At 44.7% G+C, this 17,707-nt stretch overlaps 1 protein-coding gene across 2 annotated transcripts; it reads left to right on the forward strand.

Annotated features, from left to right (window-relative positions):
- Positions 1–12,243: 12,243 nt before the first annotated feature.
- On the forward strand, positions 12,244–16,298 carry LOC136508333 (probable LRR receptor-like serine/threonine-protein kinase At3g47570). Of its 2 annotated transcripts, XM_066502988.1 has the most exons (3): positions 12,244–15,551; positions 15,660–15,692; positions 15,787–15,979. In XM_066502988.1, the coding sequence occupies exons 1-3, from the start codon at positions 12,335–12,337 to the stop codon at positions 15,828–15,830; spliced, it is 3,294 nt and encodes a 1,097-aa protein (XP_066359085.1). In that variant the 5' UTR covers positions 12,244–12,334; the 3' UTR covers positions 15,831–15,979. The 2 variants fall into 2 exon arrangements, with proteins under 2 accessions (XP_066359085.1, XP_066359084.1); XM_066502987.1 differs by having other exon boundaries at positions 12,246–15,551; positions 15,660–16,298.
- Positions 16,299–17,707: the final 1,409 nt, after the last annotated feature.

Here is a 17,707-nt window from a genome sequence, read left to right on the forward strand (position 1 = left end):
CTGGTCTGCCCAAGAAGGTCTGCCAAGCCAGGCAGGTTAGTGAGTAGGGGTCGAACATGCTCTCCTCCAGCTACAACTATTGCCTATAGTGGTCATACTCGCTGAGATCTGATCACTGCTCCACTGTTGACATAGGCATTATAGAAGTTCTCCAGCAGCACTATACATAAGCCCTTTGAAGCTCTGGGGTCCCACTGAACTGGGAACCACTGCTCGAACTCAACAAAGCGTAACTCCTATACTTAGCGATGTGGCTGCTCTCAAGTCAAGGTGAATCACTGGTGGGGGACCATGTGGTCTGGGTGGTACATGAGCACCATGTCTCGGTCCCTCGGGTCTAGGAGACACCATGGTACGAGAGCGAGTGGACCGATGAAGCCTTTGTTCCTATGGCTGCTCAGGCTGCTCTGACTCCTACAGCTCTACCTATGGCTGCTCAGCCTCTGTCTCAACTATAGTGTCCTCTGGTGGATCATCAAGATAGACACAGACACCTCCAATCATGACACTGCCTCGAGGAGCACTAACGGCTATCATCTGTATAGCTCTATTAGCCCGAGTTGGATCTGGATCCTCAATTCGGAGACTACCACCTCTACCACCTCTCTCAGCACTAGCGGCTGCCTCTACAATGGCAATGGCCATCTATGTATCTCTGTCAAGCCGCTTGCGCTTCTTCTTCATTGCAAGCTCTTGCATCTAGCCCTTCCCCTTGTCTCTGCCTGACGAAAGGGGAGGACGCCTCTCGTCATCACCTGGACCACCACCTGCATTCTTGCAATGCACCATGGTGATCAGCTTTCAAGAACAAACTGCCACTGAAAAACTGACAAACAATTTCTCCCCCTGACTTACTGCCACTAACAGACAACCCATTGACTAGGTCATCTCTGTACCAGCTGACACTCCAGAGGCTTGGCCTCAATCCTTATCTGCAGGCTTGGCCCTGGATTCACTAACACTATCAATAGCCAAGCACTGTATCAAGCAACACGACCCGTACCTGACAAGAGCGACGATCTGACTATCAATAGCAAAAAGAAGAAGTCACGGGGGCCGAACATGTCACTACAAGGGTGAATGCTAGAGGAGAGTAAGCCATAGCAAGGTATCTTTCTTTGCGGAATTTTGTCGAGCAACTACAGGGCAACCACCACGATATAGAGCTATGGAAGAGAGAGGATGATCACCTGCTCAAGGGGGACTTGCCGGGGACGAGAACGAGCGCATGGGCACCAGTGAGCCTTGAACCGGTAGAGGCGAGCTCGGACAGGTGAGGGCGCGGCAAATGCAGGGCGGTGCGGTGCGACGGCGGTGGACCGGAGTGGCACGTGTGGCGGTGGTGATAGCGTGGGCGGCCGGTGAGCATGGTTAGGATTTGGATGTTGAGAGCGGCCGGCGACGTACGGGCGAGCGTGGGTGAGAGAAAGAGAGAGCGACTGTGGGCCCCATGTGTCAGTTTGGATTTTAAACCATTTGTGCTTCCGCTGCAGCGACCAGACACGTCAGGTGAAATGACCGGACACCCCAACGGTAGAGTCCAGTCCAACACAGAGAGCTCTAGAAAGCCTCTTGAGATGACCGGACGCGTCCGATGCTCTTGACTGGACACTGGAGGAGTCCAGTGCAACTATGCTGAATGATCGGACGCTCCCTTCTTCTCATGATCGGATGCGACGGTGACATTTGTCACTGAGTCCGGTCTTTCACAACTGACTAGATGCCACTGTACGAGAGTCCGGTCACTACGTCTGGTGCAAGTTTAATAGCTATTTCTTCATCTTCCTTCATGGCGCTTTCTCCCAACCAAGTTCCAACTCAAATAAGGGCCAAATAAACACCAATTGGAACTGGAATGAGTGACCTCTCTCAAACCCTCAAATTTTTTAAATATTTTACCTTAGGCTATATGAATTTTAGCGAAAATAAGCGATAAAGCGAGTCGAGGAGCATCCTGAGACCACACAATAGGGGACATAACCAATTTAGAGCTTCAAATGCTCCCCCTATATGTGGACGAACTCTGCGGATGCTCAAACTTAACCAAAAAGAAACGACAAAGCAACACACATGCATATGCAATGCAATACTTGAAAGTAAATCTAGATGCTTGTCAAGTTTAAACCTTGGTTAAGCTTCTTCACACACTTTTTGGGTGGTTATCTTAACCAAGTTAGCCAATCCCTAAGTGCAATACAAGTTATTTAAACATGTTTTATGTTACAATGCAATGCAAGGGACAATACAAGCTCATCTTTTAGTGAAATAACTTAGATCAAGTACATTGAGCTCGTTCCTCAACTTACAAAATCATGTTTCATCTAGAGGTTTTGTGAAGATATCCGCCAATTGATCTTTCGTCCTTACACCGTCTAGTGATATATCATCCTTAGCAACATGATCTCTAAGGAAGTGATGACGGATATCTATGTGCTTGGTGCAAGAGTGTTGAACCGGGTTATTAGCAAGTTTTACGGCGCTCTCGTTGTCACACAAAAGAGGTACCTTTTTTAAAACTACACCATGGTCTAGAAGGGTTTGCTTCATGTAAAGGATTTGTGCACAACAAGCACCGGTGGCGATGTACTCCGCCTCGGAGGAGGATAAGGCAACACTATTTTGCTTTTTGGAGGACCAAGACACTAGTGATCTACCAAGCATATGGCACCCTCCGGATGTGCTTTTTCTATCAACCTTGCAACCCGCATAATCCGAATCGGTATAGCCAACGAGTTAAAAATTAGCTCCTTTGGGATACCAAAGGCCAATGATTGGTGTGTGCTTTATGTATCTAAGGATTCTTTTGACGGCAACTAAGTGAGCCTCCTTAGGTTTAGCTTGGAATCTAGCACACATACACACAGTAAACATGATGTCGGGCCTAGATGCGGTCAAGTATAACAAGCTACTAATCATAGAACGGTAGAGAGTTTGATCAGCCGATTTACCTCCCTCATCTAGGTCGAGATGTCCATTGGTTGGCATTGGTGTCTTGATTGGCTTACATTCATCCATATTGAACTTTTTGTGAAGGTCCTTGGTATACTTTTCTTGAGAGATGCGGGCCCCTTCTCTCATTTGCTTGACTTGAAAACCAAGGAAGAATGTAAGCTCTCCTATCATAGACATCTCGAACTCCTTCGACATCAATTTACCAAATTCTTCGCAATAGTCTTCATTTGTTGAGCCAAATATAATATCATCAACATATACTTGACAAATGAAGATTTCACCATCAAACTTCTTGGTGAATAGTGTGGTATCAACCTTCCCAATGGTGAAGGCCTTCTCAATAAGGAAATCCCGAAGGCGCTCATACCAAGCTCTTGGGGCCTGCTTGAGCCCATATAGCGCCTTGGACAACCTATAAACATGATTAGGATATCTAGGGTCTTCAAACCCGGGAGGTTGATCAACATAGACTAGTTCATTTTTGAAGCCATTTAAAAATGCACTTTTCACATCCATTTGATATAGTTTCATATCATGATGGGATGCATATGCAAGGAGGATACGGATGGCTTCAAGTTTTGCAACCGGTGTAGAGGTCTCTCCAAAATCCAAGCCTTCAACTTGAGAGAACCCCTTTGCCACTAGTCTTGCATTGTTCCTTACTACAACACCTTGATCATCTTGCTTGTTGTGGAACACCCACTTTGTTCCAATGACTCTTGCATCTTGTGGTCGCTCTTCAAGTGTCTAAACTTGATTGCAGGTGAAGTTGTTCAATTCTTCATGCATGGCATTTACCCAATCCGGATCCTTGAGAGCATCATCTATGCTAGTAGGCTCAACACAAGAGACAAAGAAGTGATGTTCAATAAAAGAAGCAAGTTTTTGAGAGTGAGTCATTACACTCCTTGAAGGATTCCCTATGATGAGATCTTGTGGATGTGATTGAATTAGTGGAGTTGTTCTTCTTTCAACCACTTGAGGAGGAGGTTGTGGAGCATCAACATCTTGAGCTTGTGTCACCGCTTGATCATGAGAGACATATGTATCTTCATTTGTTTCTCTCACATCTTTATCATCATCTTGTGGCACATTTGATGAAGAAGGCATATCAATCACTTGCACCTCATCTTCATCATCTTTTGGCTTGATGGCTCCAACTGGCATGTTCTTCATAGCCTCCCTCAATGGTTCTTCACCTACATCATCAAGATTCTCATGTGCTCCTTGGGAGCCATTAGATTCATCGAATTCCACATCATATGTTTCTTCTACTAAGGCAGTGGCATGGTTGAATACATGATATGCTTTGGACTTCAATGAGTAACCAACAAGAAAACAAATGTCACATCATCTTTGAAACTTGCCTACGTGTTGTTGCTTCCTGTAGATGTAGCATTTGCATCCAAACACCTAAAAAATGAGACATCCAGCTTCTTCCCATTGAGCAACTCATAAGGGGTCTTCTCAAGGAACCGTTGAATGAATAGGCGGTTGGACGCATAGCAAGCAGTGTTGATAGCTTCGGCCCACAAATTCTCTGTTGTGTTGTACTCATCAAGCATAGTTCTTGCTAGGGTAATCAATGTTCGGTTCTTTCTCTCAACTACACCATTTTGTTGAGGAGTGTAAGTTGCGGAGACCTCATGCTTGATCCCTACTTCATCACAATAGCCTTCTATGTTTGTGTTGTCAAATTCTTTGCCATTGTCACTCCTTATCTTCTTGATCTTCACATCAAACTCATTTTGTGCTCTTTTGGCAAACTTCTTGAATGATGCGGCCACTTCGGTCTTGTCATGAAGGAAGAACACCCAAGTATATCTTGAATAATCATCAACAATCATTAGTCAATAGAGGTTGCCTCCTAAACTTGCATAAGTTGTAGGTACAAATAAATCCATATGGAGAAGCTCTAGCACTCTTGATGTTGACATAGAAGCCTTGCATGGATGAGTGTTGGCAACTTGCTTGCTGGCTTGACATGCACTATAAAGCTTGTCTTTCTCAAATACAACATCTTTTAAACCTCTAACCATGTCCTTCTTCAATATTTTATTGAGTGTACTCATTCCAACATGAGCAAGCCTTCTATGCCATAGCCACCCAATAGATGATTTGGTGAATAGGCATGTTTTCAAGTTAGCATCATCGGAGGTGAAGTCCACTAGATATAAGTTGTTATATCCAAAGTCTTTGAATATGACTTGATCATCATCCTTCTTTGACACAACCACTTCTTTCTCGGTGAATAAGCATTGAAAGCCAAGATCACACAATTGACCAACGGATAGCAAGTTGAAACTCAATGAAGCAACAAGTAGCACATTTGAGATTGAGTGATTATTTGATATTGCAACTTTGCCCAACCCTTGTACTTTGCCCTTTGAATTGTCACCAAATATAATCCTTTCTTGATCATCCACATCTTCATCTAGTGAGGTGAACATACGAGGATCACCGGTCATATGTTGTGTGCAACCACTATCAATAACCCAATGACTTTCACCAGTCTCTTAGTTCACCTACACACATAAGAGATCAAGCTTGATTCTTAGGCACCCACACTTGACGGGGGCCAACCACTTTCTCAACTAGTGACTTTGCTACCCAAATTTGCCTAGGCCTATTCTTGTTAGGTGGACCTAGAAACACAACTTGAGGTCTATCTTTTGTGTCCTAGAAACACAATCTTGAGTTCCTTGTTTTCCTCTCTAAGCTTCTCAATCTCATTCTTGATCTTGACACAATCATCATAATGATCGGCCACAACCACTTGCTTGCCTTTGCTACTAGATCCTTGCTCAATGTTCTCATCAATCAAATCATCACATGATGTAGCTATATCAATCTTAACAACATGGTTAGTAGCATCATGTGTTTCATTTGATAAGAACTCATTTGAAATGACAAGGTTATCATGATTGACCTTGAGAGTTGTATATTCTTCTTTTAGCAAGCTATATCTAGTGTTGAGCTCTTTGTGTATCCCCTCAAGTTTATCATGTTTTTCTTTTAGCTTTTTTAAGTTAGCTTTGAGCTCCTTGAGGGTGGATGACACAACCTTGTTTTCATCTCTAAGCTCATCACTAGCTTTTTGGGCTATGTCATACTTAGCTAAAAGAGATTCATTCTCAAGTTCAAGCTTTTCATTTTTAGCTCGTCTTTCTTATGATTTTAGAGTACTTGTTAAGCAAGGCAACTAGTTTATCATAAGAAGGTGCTTCAAATTCATCATCACTATCACTACCACTTTCATTACCACTACTATCATCATCACTTTGTACCTTTCATTCACCCTTGGCCATGAAGCATAGGTGTGTAGAGGATGATGGCGGTGGTGGTGGAGGTAGTGAAGTCCCAATCACAAGAGTGGCCACCTTCTCCTTCTCATCATCACTATCTTCACCAGATGAGCCACTTGATGATTCAATATCCATGAGCCAATCACCAACAATATAAGCTTTGCCATTCTTCTTGTGGTGTTGCTTCTTCTTGCCATCTCTCTTCTTGTATGGCTTTTCTTTCTTCTTCTCATCATCACTTGAGTCATCTTTATTGTCCTTGTACTTCTTCTTCTACTTGTCTTTCTTGGGCTTTGGACATTGATGAGCTAGATGACCAAGATCACCACAATTGTAGCAATCCATTTCGGAGATGGGCTTCCTCTTGCCACTTGTGAAGAATTTCTTCTTCTTGGAATCGAACTTGACACCATTCTTGTTTAGCTTTTTGAGTATCTTGGTGGTCTTCCTCACCATGAGAGCAATGTTGGTGTCGTCTTCATCTTCAGTTGAGCTTTCAAGAGCCACTTTTGCTTTGCCCTTCTTCTCTTGGCTAGCCTTGAAAGCCAAATATTTCTTCTTGGTGGAAGAGAAGAGCCATCTTGTGGAGTGATGTGCATGTACATCTCATGCGCATTGATCTTTCCCAATATTTGTGTTGGTGTAGATGTGGAAAGATCACCTTGATGTAGCACGGTCACAATATGCCCATACTTGTCAATGGGAAGAACAGTCAATATCTTTCTTACAACATTGGATGGTTGCAATTGTGTAAGTCCAAGCCATTGACTTCCTCTACAAGCACATTCAAGCGTGAATACATCTTATTAGCACATTCATTAGGAAGCATTTCAAATGAATTGAGCTTTTCATAACAAGATGATAGCGTTCCTCACGCTCACTCTTAGTTCCCTCATGGAGCGCACAAATGTCCGAACATAGTGCATGGGAGTCTTTGTGGTTCCGGACACGGTTGGAGACATCCTTGCTAAGGCCTCTAAAGAGGGTTATTTTGGCCTTTGCATTCCACTTTTCGTAGTTGGCCTCATCACCAACAAGGTTGGTGGGATCCTTAGGTTTTGGGAAGCCTTGTGTGGCGGCTCTAAGCACTCCAATGTCTATAGCCTCTAGGTACGCCTCCATATGAATTTTCCAATAAGGAAAATCATCTCCCTCAAAGTAGGGAGGGGGTCCATCCCCATGAGACATCTTGCTCTAGGCGGTTAAGATTAAATCAAAGAGCACTCGGCTCTGATACCAATTGAAAGGATCAAGATGCCCAAGAGGGGGGGATTGGGCTTCTCAAAAAATTCTTGCAATAATTAAGTCCTGTACTTAGCCCACTTCACCCCTAGTGCCTAATTGTGTATCCTATTGTCCTATCGCACAAAGAGTTTAGCAACCTAGGTTCCAATCCTACTCTAGCATGGCAATTCTAGGAATGTAAAGACAACTATTGAATTGTTCAAAGTAAATGCTCAAAGTAAAGAGAGGGAAGGAACACGGCGATGTTTTGCCAAGGTATCGGAGAGTCGGCACTCCCCACTAGTCCTCGTTGGAGCACCCGCACAAGGGTATCGCTCCCCTTGATGAGCGCAAGGATCAAGTGCTCTCTATAGGCTGATTCTTCACCATTTTGGCATGGTGAATTGCCCACAACCACTCCCAAGATGAGTTGGGTCATCCACAAGCGCTGCCAGATGATCACCAAGCTCCCAATCACCACCAAGCCATCTAGGTGATGCCAATCACCAAGAGTAACATGCACAAACTCTCACTTGACCCAAACAAGGCTAATGAGGAAGGTGGATGCACGCTTGCTACTCCCTAGACACTAATGAGGTCCATAATCTTGGATTATCAAATCTCAATCACCCCACAAGGCACTTGCGCTCACTTGAACTCCAAATGGTTGCCTCAGCTGAACAAATGAGCAAGAGAGGTATGTTGGACGAGTAGGAGATGTATATATAGCCCCCACTTTCAAACATACCCGTTGAGGTCCAACTCAGCAACTTCAGTGATGACCGAACGCGCCTGTCGGGGTGACCAGGTGCGTCCGATCAGTAGCCAATGGCTATGTGACGTCAGCTCTGATAGGCAACGGCTAGTGTGATCGGACTCTACTAGGGTCCTGTCCACACTGACCGGATGCGTCCGGTCAAGAAAACCCTTCTCTGGAACCTCTCTGCATTGGATCAGACACGCTGGTCTCTAGCGTCCGGTGCCATGGGCACAACGTCCGGTCCTTACGGCAGACAAAACCCTAGGCACAGTCGCGTCCGGTGATGACACTATGTCAGAGTCCGGTCGACTATAGGGTTCTCTCTGCGCTATCTTACATAGATTGGATGCGTTCGGTCCCATGGGGACCAGTGTCCGGTCCCTCTGTCACACCTCCAAACACTCCGAATTCAAGGCACTTTGTGAATGGGGTTGACTTCAAATGATCTCTGGGCTAACTCTGAGCTTTCTAGTGCTGAGTTTGACAAGTGTGCACCACACCTAACACATTAGACTCACCTAGGTCAAGCTACTAGTTCATACCCTCCTTAATAGTACGGCCAAAAGAAAAACAAAGCCCTAAACTAATCTAAGTGTCTCTCCAATGCCAAACGACACTTAGAACTAGCCATCCTTAGCCTTGTTGTCCATCCTTTGAAAACCAAAATGATTTCCATCAACAGGGGCATGAATACCATTGATTGCCCAAACAATCACCTTTATCGTGATCTAACTCAAATTGTTTATGCAAAACACATGTTAGTCACAATAATCTTACGTTGTCATTAATCGCCGAAACCCACTAGGGGCCTAGATGCTTTCAAGGGAGAGAGAGTCCGAGGTAGGAAGAGACAGAGGTTGCCGCTCCTACCTTGAGTACAGCGGCGGTGCCCGATCTATCGCACAACATTGCTTGATCCACCTTGCCGCTAGGGTGTGGAGTGGAAGGCTGCACCACCTAGAAGCAACCTCCGATCCCCATCTCGCTCATGCTACTTGTCGTCTGCTCGAAGGCGCTGCGCTGACACTACTACAGAAAAACTTAATGGAGGTGGTCATTTTTTGTTTTCCGAGGTGGACAAAGCAACTGCCTCCGTCAAAAGGTCTATGTTAATGCCGACCTGCGGAAGCGGTTGCTTTGCCCACCAGTGAAAATGAATCAGAAAAAACAAGGAAAAAAGAAAACCCCGTGGACAAGCCCGCTGAGCCCATCCACCCGCTGCCATCGCCGCCGCAGGATCTACGCGTCGTCGTCGTTGCTGGATCTGCCGTCGAAGGATGTGCCCACCCTAGATCCGCCGCCGGAGGACGACCCCGCCTTTCGCCACCGGGTGGGGCGCCGGCCCAGGATCCGCCGCCAGGTGGCGCGCCCGCCATGGATCCGACCGCCCTCCACTGGATCCTGCCGCCCTCCGCTGGACTCGGCGCCTCCTTGTCGGATCTGGCCCATCGTGGAGCCTGCTCAAAGATGCCATCGCATGGGAGCCTTACAGCCACACAGGAGTAGCGACCCGACCTCCACCTCCGCCTCCCCACTACACAGGCCGTCGTCAGCTCTCCATCACTGGCCACGGGCGTGCGGGCCACCGCACGCACCGCCGCTAGCCAGGGCCTCCCTACCGCATGCACCGCCGACGCACACGTGCGGATCCAGCCGCTAGTGCGAGCCCCCGCCGCCACCGCTCGTCAGTAAGAAGAAGAGAGGGAGTTCATTTTCGGGGGAAGGAGAGGGAGTCCGAGAGGGAGGAGAGAAGAGAGGGGCACCGCGCCACCGGAGAGGCTAGGCACCGAGCCAAGGAGGAGAAGCAGTGGCGCGGTGCCAGGAAGATAGAGGAGCGTCGCGCTAGGGAGAGAGAGCTAAGAGAGAGAGAGAGAGAATGCAGTTGAGAAACCCTAAGTCCTTTATTTATATGAGCCCGGTAGAAGCCCAATTTGGGTTTTGGCTGGGCCTCGGACACGTTTAACAGAGGCAGGCCTCATAAGAGGTCTATCTCCGAAAATGGCCTCCATTTTTGAAGGCAGGCCTCTTAGAAGGACCGCCTCGGTAAATCAATTTATGGAACCAGGGGCCTTAAGATGACTGCTTCTGAAAATAGACTATTTTTTGAGGCGGTTGTCTTAAAACGACCGCCTCCGTAAATCCATTTTCGGAGGCGGGCATTTTCTGACCGCCTCCGTAAATCGATTTTTGGAGGTGGTCATTTTTTGTGCCTCGGTAAATAAAACGACTGACTCCATTAATCGCCAGGTATTTTACGAGGCGGTTGGATTTTGTGACCGCCTCGGCTAAAGTTTGAACAGTGTCTTGCAAAATCATTTTTGTAGTAGTGTGATTGCTCGATTCGTCACACCAGTTGCTAATATGCCGCCCTATCGTCCAAAGGCGACCTTCCCCGCCAGCTTGGTCACTAGCATGGATATGAGGGGTGTGGTGTGGATCTTTGAGGAGGAAGAGAGAGAGAGATGTGACACAGAGAAAGAACGGAAGAGAGAGGGGTGGTAGCGCCTGGTGTGTGGGATGGGGTATCTCTGTGGGAGGCTTTGGGGAGGCCGAATTTCCAGCCACATCTGAAATTGTATTTTTAGAGACAGCTTCGTCAGTGGGATCTGATGGAGGCTTCCGTAGAGGCGGCTAGGAATTCACCCGTCCATGCCCTAAAATGGTTGTGTTGCTAAAAAACAATTATGAAGTAGTGAACATAGTTATATATAACTGAAATGAATATACTGATGTACGATCAGGATTTACTTCACCATAGAGAACATTTTTGCATCGCTAGCTAAAAGAGGTTATATATGCATCATCGATATTAATCAAGCAGAGTCCAGAAGCCTTTTTTAAGACTTTGTATCACATCGATGTATTGTTCTTGAAAATTAATACAATCTTCCATTATCGAAAAATATGCATCATCGATGTAGGCATATAGCTACAAAAGTTCCCTAAAACGGTTCAAAAGTATATTTTGGGCCATAGCCGTAGACCGTAGTGGGCAGGTCCATTGCCGTTACGAACCATGTCCAACTTTGACCACTTTGTATGACTGAAATAACCATTAGCCATTCTCCCGTTCCTGAAAACTTTTAGAGGTCGTGCTAACAAGGTGAGAGTGCGCTAGCTCCATAAATACACACACGTTAGCACCACAACTCAAAGTTTATTGTTGTAAAAGAAAACTCAAAGTTTGCACAAGTAGAACGAAACAGCTGTTATAGTTTACTTAAATTTGTAGTACTTGATTCAATCAAGTAGAACGAGTAGCTCCATTCATTTGTTAAATTTTTTCAAACAATTTCAAATGGGAGACATGTCCTCTTATCAAAGTTATAGTGCTTGACAAGATCTATTAAAAGTGTGTAGTTCAAACCTTTTTCATTTCAGATTATTTAATGGTCATAATATTCAATACAAGATTACTAAATGCTAATATGAAAGAATAATAAGATACTCCCTCGTGCTTGCAAGATTTCCGGCTCCCTTAGCACTTTGCCTAAAGTTCTCGATACTGTTCAGTCCCTATTCACAACACGGTTCAGTAGTGTTTAACACACTGTTTATATACTGCTAAAAAACACTGCTCTGTTCAAAACCATGTTTTCCTGTTTACAGCACTACATGTATGCCTGTGCATTAAAGCGCGCGTGTTAGGGCTAGTATCATATACTCACCCACGAGTGAGTGTATAGTTTAGTAGTGGAGACGTATCATGTGAGACTGACATTATCGGTTTAAAATCTTAGAAACCACTCTCTCCTTTTTTTGTCTTCTTGAAGTGGTGGCCGGTTTGCATGTAAAGAAATATCTTCTCGCAGCAGTGTACATAGTGCAACTGAACATACATGGCCGTAGTGGCGGTAGTGCGCAGGTCTATTGACGTGTTACAAACCATGTCCAAGTTTGACCACTTTGTGTGACTGAAAAATAAGCACTACTCATTCTCCCGTTCCTGGAACTTTTATCGTGCTAACTCCTAAGGTGGGAGTGTGCTAGCTCTGTAATAAATATGCACACACGTTAGCTTCACAAGCACCACAACTCAAAGTTTGCAATCCAAAGTAGAAACACCAGCAGCAGCAGCAACGCCGCCGTGTAGATGGCCACCATCCCTGGTTTCCCTGTGCTTATGGTCACCATCTTGCTTGCATTTGCATGCACATCCTGCTTCCTCTCATTCTCAACTGCATCTTCTTCAGCTCCTGCTACACTTCACAGCACGACATCCGATGATACTGATCTCCAGGCCCTGGTTTGCCTCAAGATCCACCTCTCCGACTCCGACACCGCCGGAGCCATGGCTTCATGGAGCAATGACTCATCAGTGCAGTACTGCAGCTGGCCTGGTGTCACCTGCGGCAAGAGGCACGCATCTCGTGTCACCATCCTGGATTTCGATTCGGCCAACCTCAGTGGCCAGATACCGCCATGTGTTGGCAGCCTCACTTTCCTTAGGGCTATCCACCTTCCAAACAACCAGCTGAACGGGCACATCCCGCCAGAGCTCGGCAGCCTGAATCGCCTCTTCTATTTGAACCTCAGCTACAACCATCTCATGGGCATGATACCAAGCACTCTACCCTCCTGCTCACACCTCCAGTTCATCGATCTTTCGAACAATCTCCTTGAAGGTGTGATCCCCTCAAGCCTGATGAACAATAAAAGTTCACAACTACAGGAGATCATCCTGAGCAACAACAAACTGAACGGGGACATTCCACCTCAGCTCGGCAGCCTGAACCACCTCTCCTACTTGGACCTGAGTTACAACAGCCTCATGGGCATGATACCAAGCACTCTGTCCTCCTGCTCCCACCTCCGGTTCATTGATCTTTCGAACAATCTCCTTGAAGGTGAGATCCCCTCAAGCCTGATCAATAGAAGTTCACATCTTCTGGCGATCATCCTGAGCAATAACAAACTACATGGCAGAATCCCAGATGGGCTGGGTACACTCTCCAGCCTTTCAGCTCTACTTGTCGCCAACAACACGCTGACAGGAGGCATCCCAGATTTCCTTGCAAACAGTTCATCGCTTGAATTCCTAGATCTAACAAACAACCATCTCAGTGGGGAGATTCCTTCCGCTCTTTTTAACAGCTCATCGATTGAAGTCCTAGGCCTTGGAGGCAATAACTTTGTTGGGTCTGTGCCACCACTAGTGCATATCTTGTCACCACTAGATACCCTGATCCTATCCAATAACAATCTCTCAGGTAGCATACCTTCCTCTCTAGGAAATTTTTCAGCTCTTACTTGTCTCTTGCTTTCAGAAAACAACTTCCAAGGAGCCATTCCATCGAGTTTAGGCATGATTCCAAGCCTGGAACAATTGGACCTGACTTTCAACAACCTGTCAGGGACTGTTCCAGCCTCTCTTTACCACAAAACAACACTTACATACCTCGCCGTCGGCACCAACAGACTCAGTGGCCAAATTCCATATGACATAGGTTTTACCCTTCCAAACATCCAAACACTGATTCTGCAAGGAAATCATTTCCATGGTCAGATCCCTGCTTCACTAGGCAATGCAACAAATATTCAGGTGTTGAACCTCCGTGACAATTCATTCCAAGGTACTATTCCTTCTTTTGGGAACCTGTCCAGCTTAACTGAACTGAATCTTGGGATGAATCAGCTAGAAGCCGGAGACTGGTCATTCTTGTCCTCATTGGCAAATTGCAGCCAGTTGGTTCTATTAAACCTAGACAGGAACATCCTTAACGGAGAATTACCTGTTTCCACTGGGAACCTTCCAAGAAGTTTACAAGTATTATTGTTAACAGAAAATCAGATATCTGGAACCATACCACCAGAGATAGAGCACCTTACAAACCTTACCATTCTTTACATGGAAAATAATTTACTTGCTGGAAACCTCCCTGACTCCATTGGAAACCTTCCAAACTTGTTTGTCCTTAGCTTATCCCAAAACAAACTTTCTGGACAGGTTCCATCATCCATTGGTAACCTCAACAAACTGAGTGAGCTCTATTTACAAGAAAATAATTTCAGTGGCTTGATCCCAAGAGCTTTAGGATACTGTAAAAATCTGGAAACTCTTAACCTCTCCTGTAATGGCTTCACTGGTAGCATACCGAAGGAGCTCTTCACCCTTTCCTTGCTTTCGGAAGGTCTGGACTTGTCTCACAATGAACTATCTGGAGAAATACCATTGGAGATTGGCGGCTTGATAAACCTTGACGTGCTGAATATTTCCAATAACCAACTGAGTGGAACAATCCCCTCCGCTCTAGGATCCTGCGTGCACTTGGGGTCCCTCCACATGGAAGGGAACCTTCTACATGGGAAAATCCCTGAATCTTTCATTAGTTTGAGAGGCATCAGTGAGATGGATCTTTCTCGAAATTACTTGTCTGGTGAAGTTCCTGAGTTCTTTGAGCTTTTCAGCTCTATGATGCTTCTCAATTTGTCGTTCAACAACCTCGAAGGACCGGTACCAACTGGTGGGGTATTTCAGAACATAGGAGAGGTTGTGTTCATTGAAGGTAACAAGTTGTTGTGTGCCAGCAGTATCCACTTGCCACAGCTTCCACTTTGCAGTGAAGTGAGATCAAAAAAGAGAAAAGCCTACGGTATTCTGAAGATAGCAGGATTTACTGCTCTTTCCTTGGCCATCTTCTCGTGCTTTGTCGTCATTCTCTCGAAGAAGAGAAAGAAAGTTAAACAAGAATCTCGTCCACCTTGCAAGGAGTTGAGGAAGTTCTCATATGCTGATTTAGTCATGGCAATAAATGATTTCTCTTTGGCCAACTTGATTGGTTCTGGAAAATCTGCATCAGTCTACAAAGGTAGACCAGGGCTCGAAGAAGATATAGTTGCTATCAAGGTTTTCAAACTCGATCAACTTGGCACACCAAAGAGCTTCGTTGCTGAGTGTGAAGCGCTGAGGAACACTCGTCATCGCAATCTTGTAAGGGTGATTACTGCATGCTCAACATTTGATCCATCAGGACATCCATTCAAAGCTCTTATTCTTGAATATGTGCTTAATGGAAGCCTAGAGAGCTGGCTCTATCCTAATTTGAACAGGTATGGGTTGAGAAGCCCATTGAGTTTGGGCACCAGAATAACAATAGCAATGGATGTAGCTTCCGCTTTGGATTATCTACACAACCATTGTGTGCTCCCTGTGATCCATTGTGACTTAAAGCCCAGCAATGTCCTTCTTGATGATGTCATGTGTGCACGCCTTGCTGACTTCGGGTTAGCTAAATTTCTTCAAAGCTATAGTCATCAAAGTTCGACAAGCTTATTGGGACCAAGAGGATCAATTGGATACATTGCACCAGGTGAAAACTTATCCTTCAAAAACTTTCCACTATTCAATAATGCTCTTTAAGTTTTTCCAATATTAAGAAATAAAATTGTTTGATCAGTTACACACACATTAATTACAGAGTACGGCTTGGGAAGCAAACTCTCAGCAGAAGGTGATGTCTACAGCTATGGAATTATTATATTAGAACTGCTGACAGGGAAGTGTCCAACAGATGAGATGTTTACAAATGGTTTGAACCTTCACAGATTTGTGGAGAATGCGTTTCCTCAAAAGATTGGTGAGATTCTAGATCCTTGTATCGTTCAAGGTTTTGAAGATGATGGTGATGTGTACAACAATTTGGAGCAAGGAAATAATGCAACAGCTGGAGTGGAAAGCTGCATCCTGCATCTTGTTAAACTCGGTCTCTCATGCTCTGTGGAGACACCAAAGGAAAGACCATCAACGCAGGATGTTTATACTGAGGTTATCACAATCAAAGAATCATTTGCTGCGCTACGTGGATGAGTGAAAGGATTGTGGTTTCAATTGTTCACAAATTAGTGTTGCATGATGGCCTTTGTCTAATTTTCTTTTGAAAGGCCTTTTACTGTAAGATAAGCAGCTTTTAAAAATAGTTTTGAATTTTCATTAAAATATAAATTATGTATTTGAATTCGATTGTTAATACCTTTGCCATGATAATATATATTTCCCTAGAACTCAAATCCCTCACAAAAGAAACTTATTTCCATGTACAATTTTTCCTATGTACACAATTCCGTGGGAAAGTATCTTTTTATATATGCAGGACCAACATCTACCTTGTCAGCAACTTTCTCTAGGGAGGTAGTTCCTAGGTAAATAATGGTTCCCTACTGTTTCTTAGTAGTAAAACTATTAGTAAACGAGACAAGTTGATTGGAGGTGAGAATTGAACCCCTGAACCTTTAGAAGGGTTATCTTAATACTCTGCCACCATGGTTACAAGAAAGATAACGAGCGGATAGCCTAGCGACTCGCCCGAAAGCTGCCGCCGCTGCCGTCGCCCCTGCTTCCACCACCGCTGATCTCCATTCCCCCTTTGGCATCTCGCCGGAGGACGGAGGGAGTGGGGATCCATCGTTTTATTAAGTTTTCGAGTAGATTGAGTCTATTAGGGTTACGGTCTCTCCATGTGTAGCACCCGGTTTTCAAGAACAAAATCAGATACACACCATATGTGAGCCCAGGAAGTCAAATCTCACATATAGCTACAAATAAGGGTAATATTAATAGACAATGCTCAATATATAGCGTACTTAGTATAAAGGATATAACCTTAAACAACAAACAGCGGAAAGACAACTCCGATCTTCGAGTGAAGACTCCAATTTCACAGGGACAACTAACTGGTTGACCACAATCCTAATTCCTCCAAACTCTAGCAATCTAGTACACATCTTGAATTTTTATCCAAATAATTGAAAAATAAAGCAAGCGTAAGTACATGTCGTACTCAACTAATATAACATGGGGTTCATGAGGCTCAAAAGGCTGACATTGGTTCAACTGCAATTAGCTTTTAATTGTCACAATTTTAGCATAGGAGTAGCAACAAGTTTATCACAAACCCATATAAACACATGATCAGGTAAACATGAATAATGAATAGCATAAACAATAATCATTAGTGAGCATCTTTATCATCAGTATCATCAGTGTTCATCATCTATTCCGTAAGGATTTCAAGGCCGCTCGTGACCGTGAACACGGCTGTTATAATAGTTTTATACTCTGCAGAGGTTGTACACTTTTACTATGAGTCATGATTTACCCTTTCACCTGAGGTGATCAGACTCTTGACCCACTACCTAGGAAGGTCGGTATGGTTCACTATGAAGCCTTTCAAAGGTTCATCTAACTAGTTAGGGCCGCTAAGGTTTTCTCATCAATAAGCATGAACCCCCCTCCAAGGAGTGACTCACAAAATACCAAGAAACCAAAGTGCACTTTTGCAAGTCATAAAACCTTGATTACTTCAATCCAACAATGATGTCATATGCTCAAAACCAACTTTGTGAAGATGTTCCTTAGATTCTTATGATCCTCATAGATGTCACTTATCATGCTCAAGTAGATAGTACCTCATGCTCCACAATGGATAACTCCGGATCATACGTCAGATGTTCTATCTCATGTTTTCTT

Source organism: Miscanthus floridulus, chromosome 15, assembly GCF_019320115.1.
Source record: "Miscanthus floridulus cultivar M001 chromosome 15, ASM1932011v1, whole genome shotgun sequence".
In the NCBI taxonomy this organism is placed as follows: domain Eukaryota; kingdom Viridiplantae; phylum Streptophyta; class Magnoliopsida; order Poales; family Poaceae; genus Miscanthus; species Miscanthus floridulus.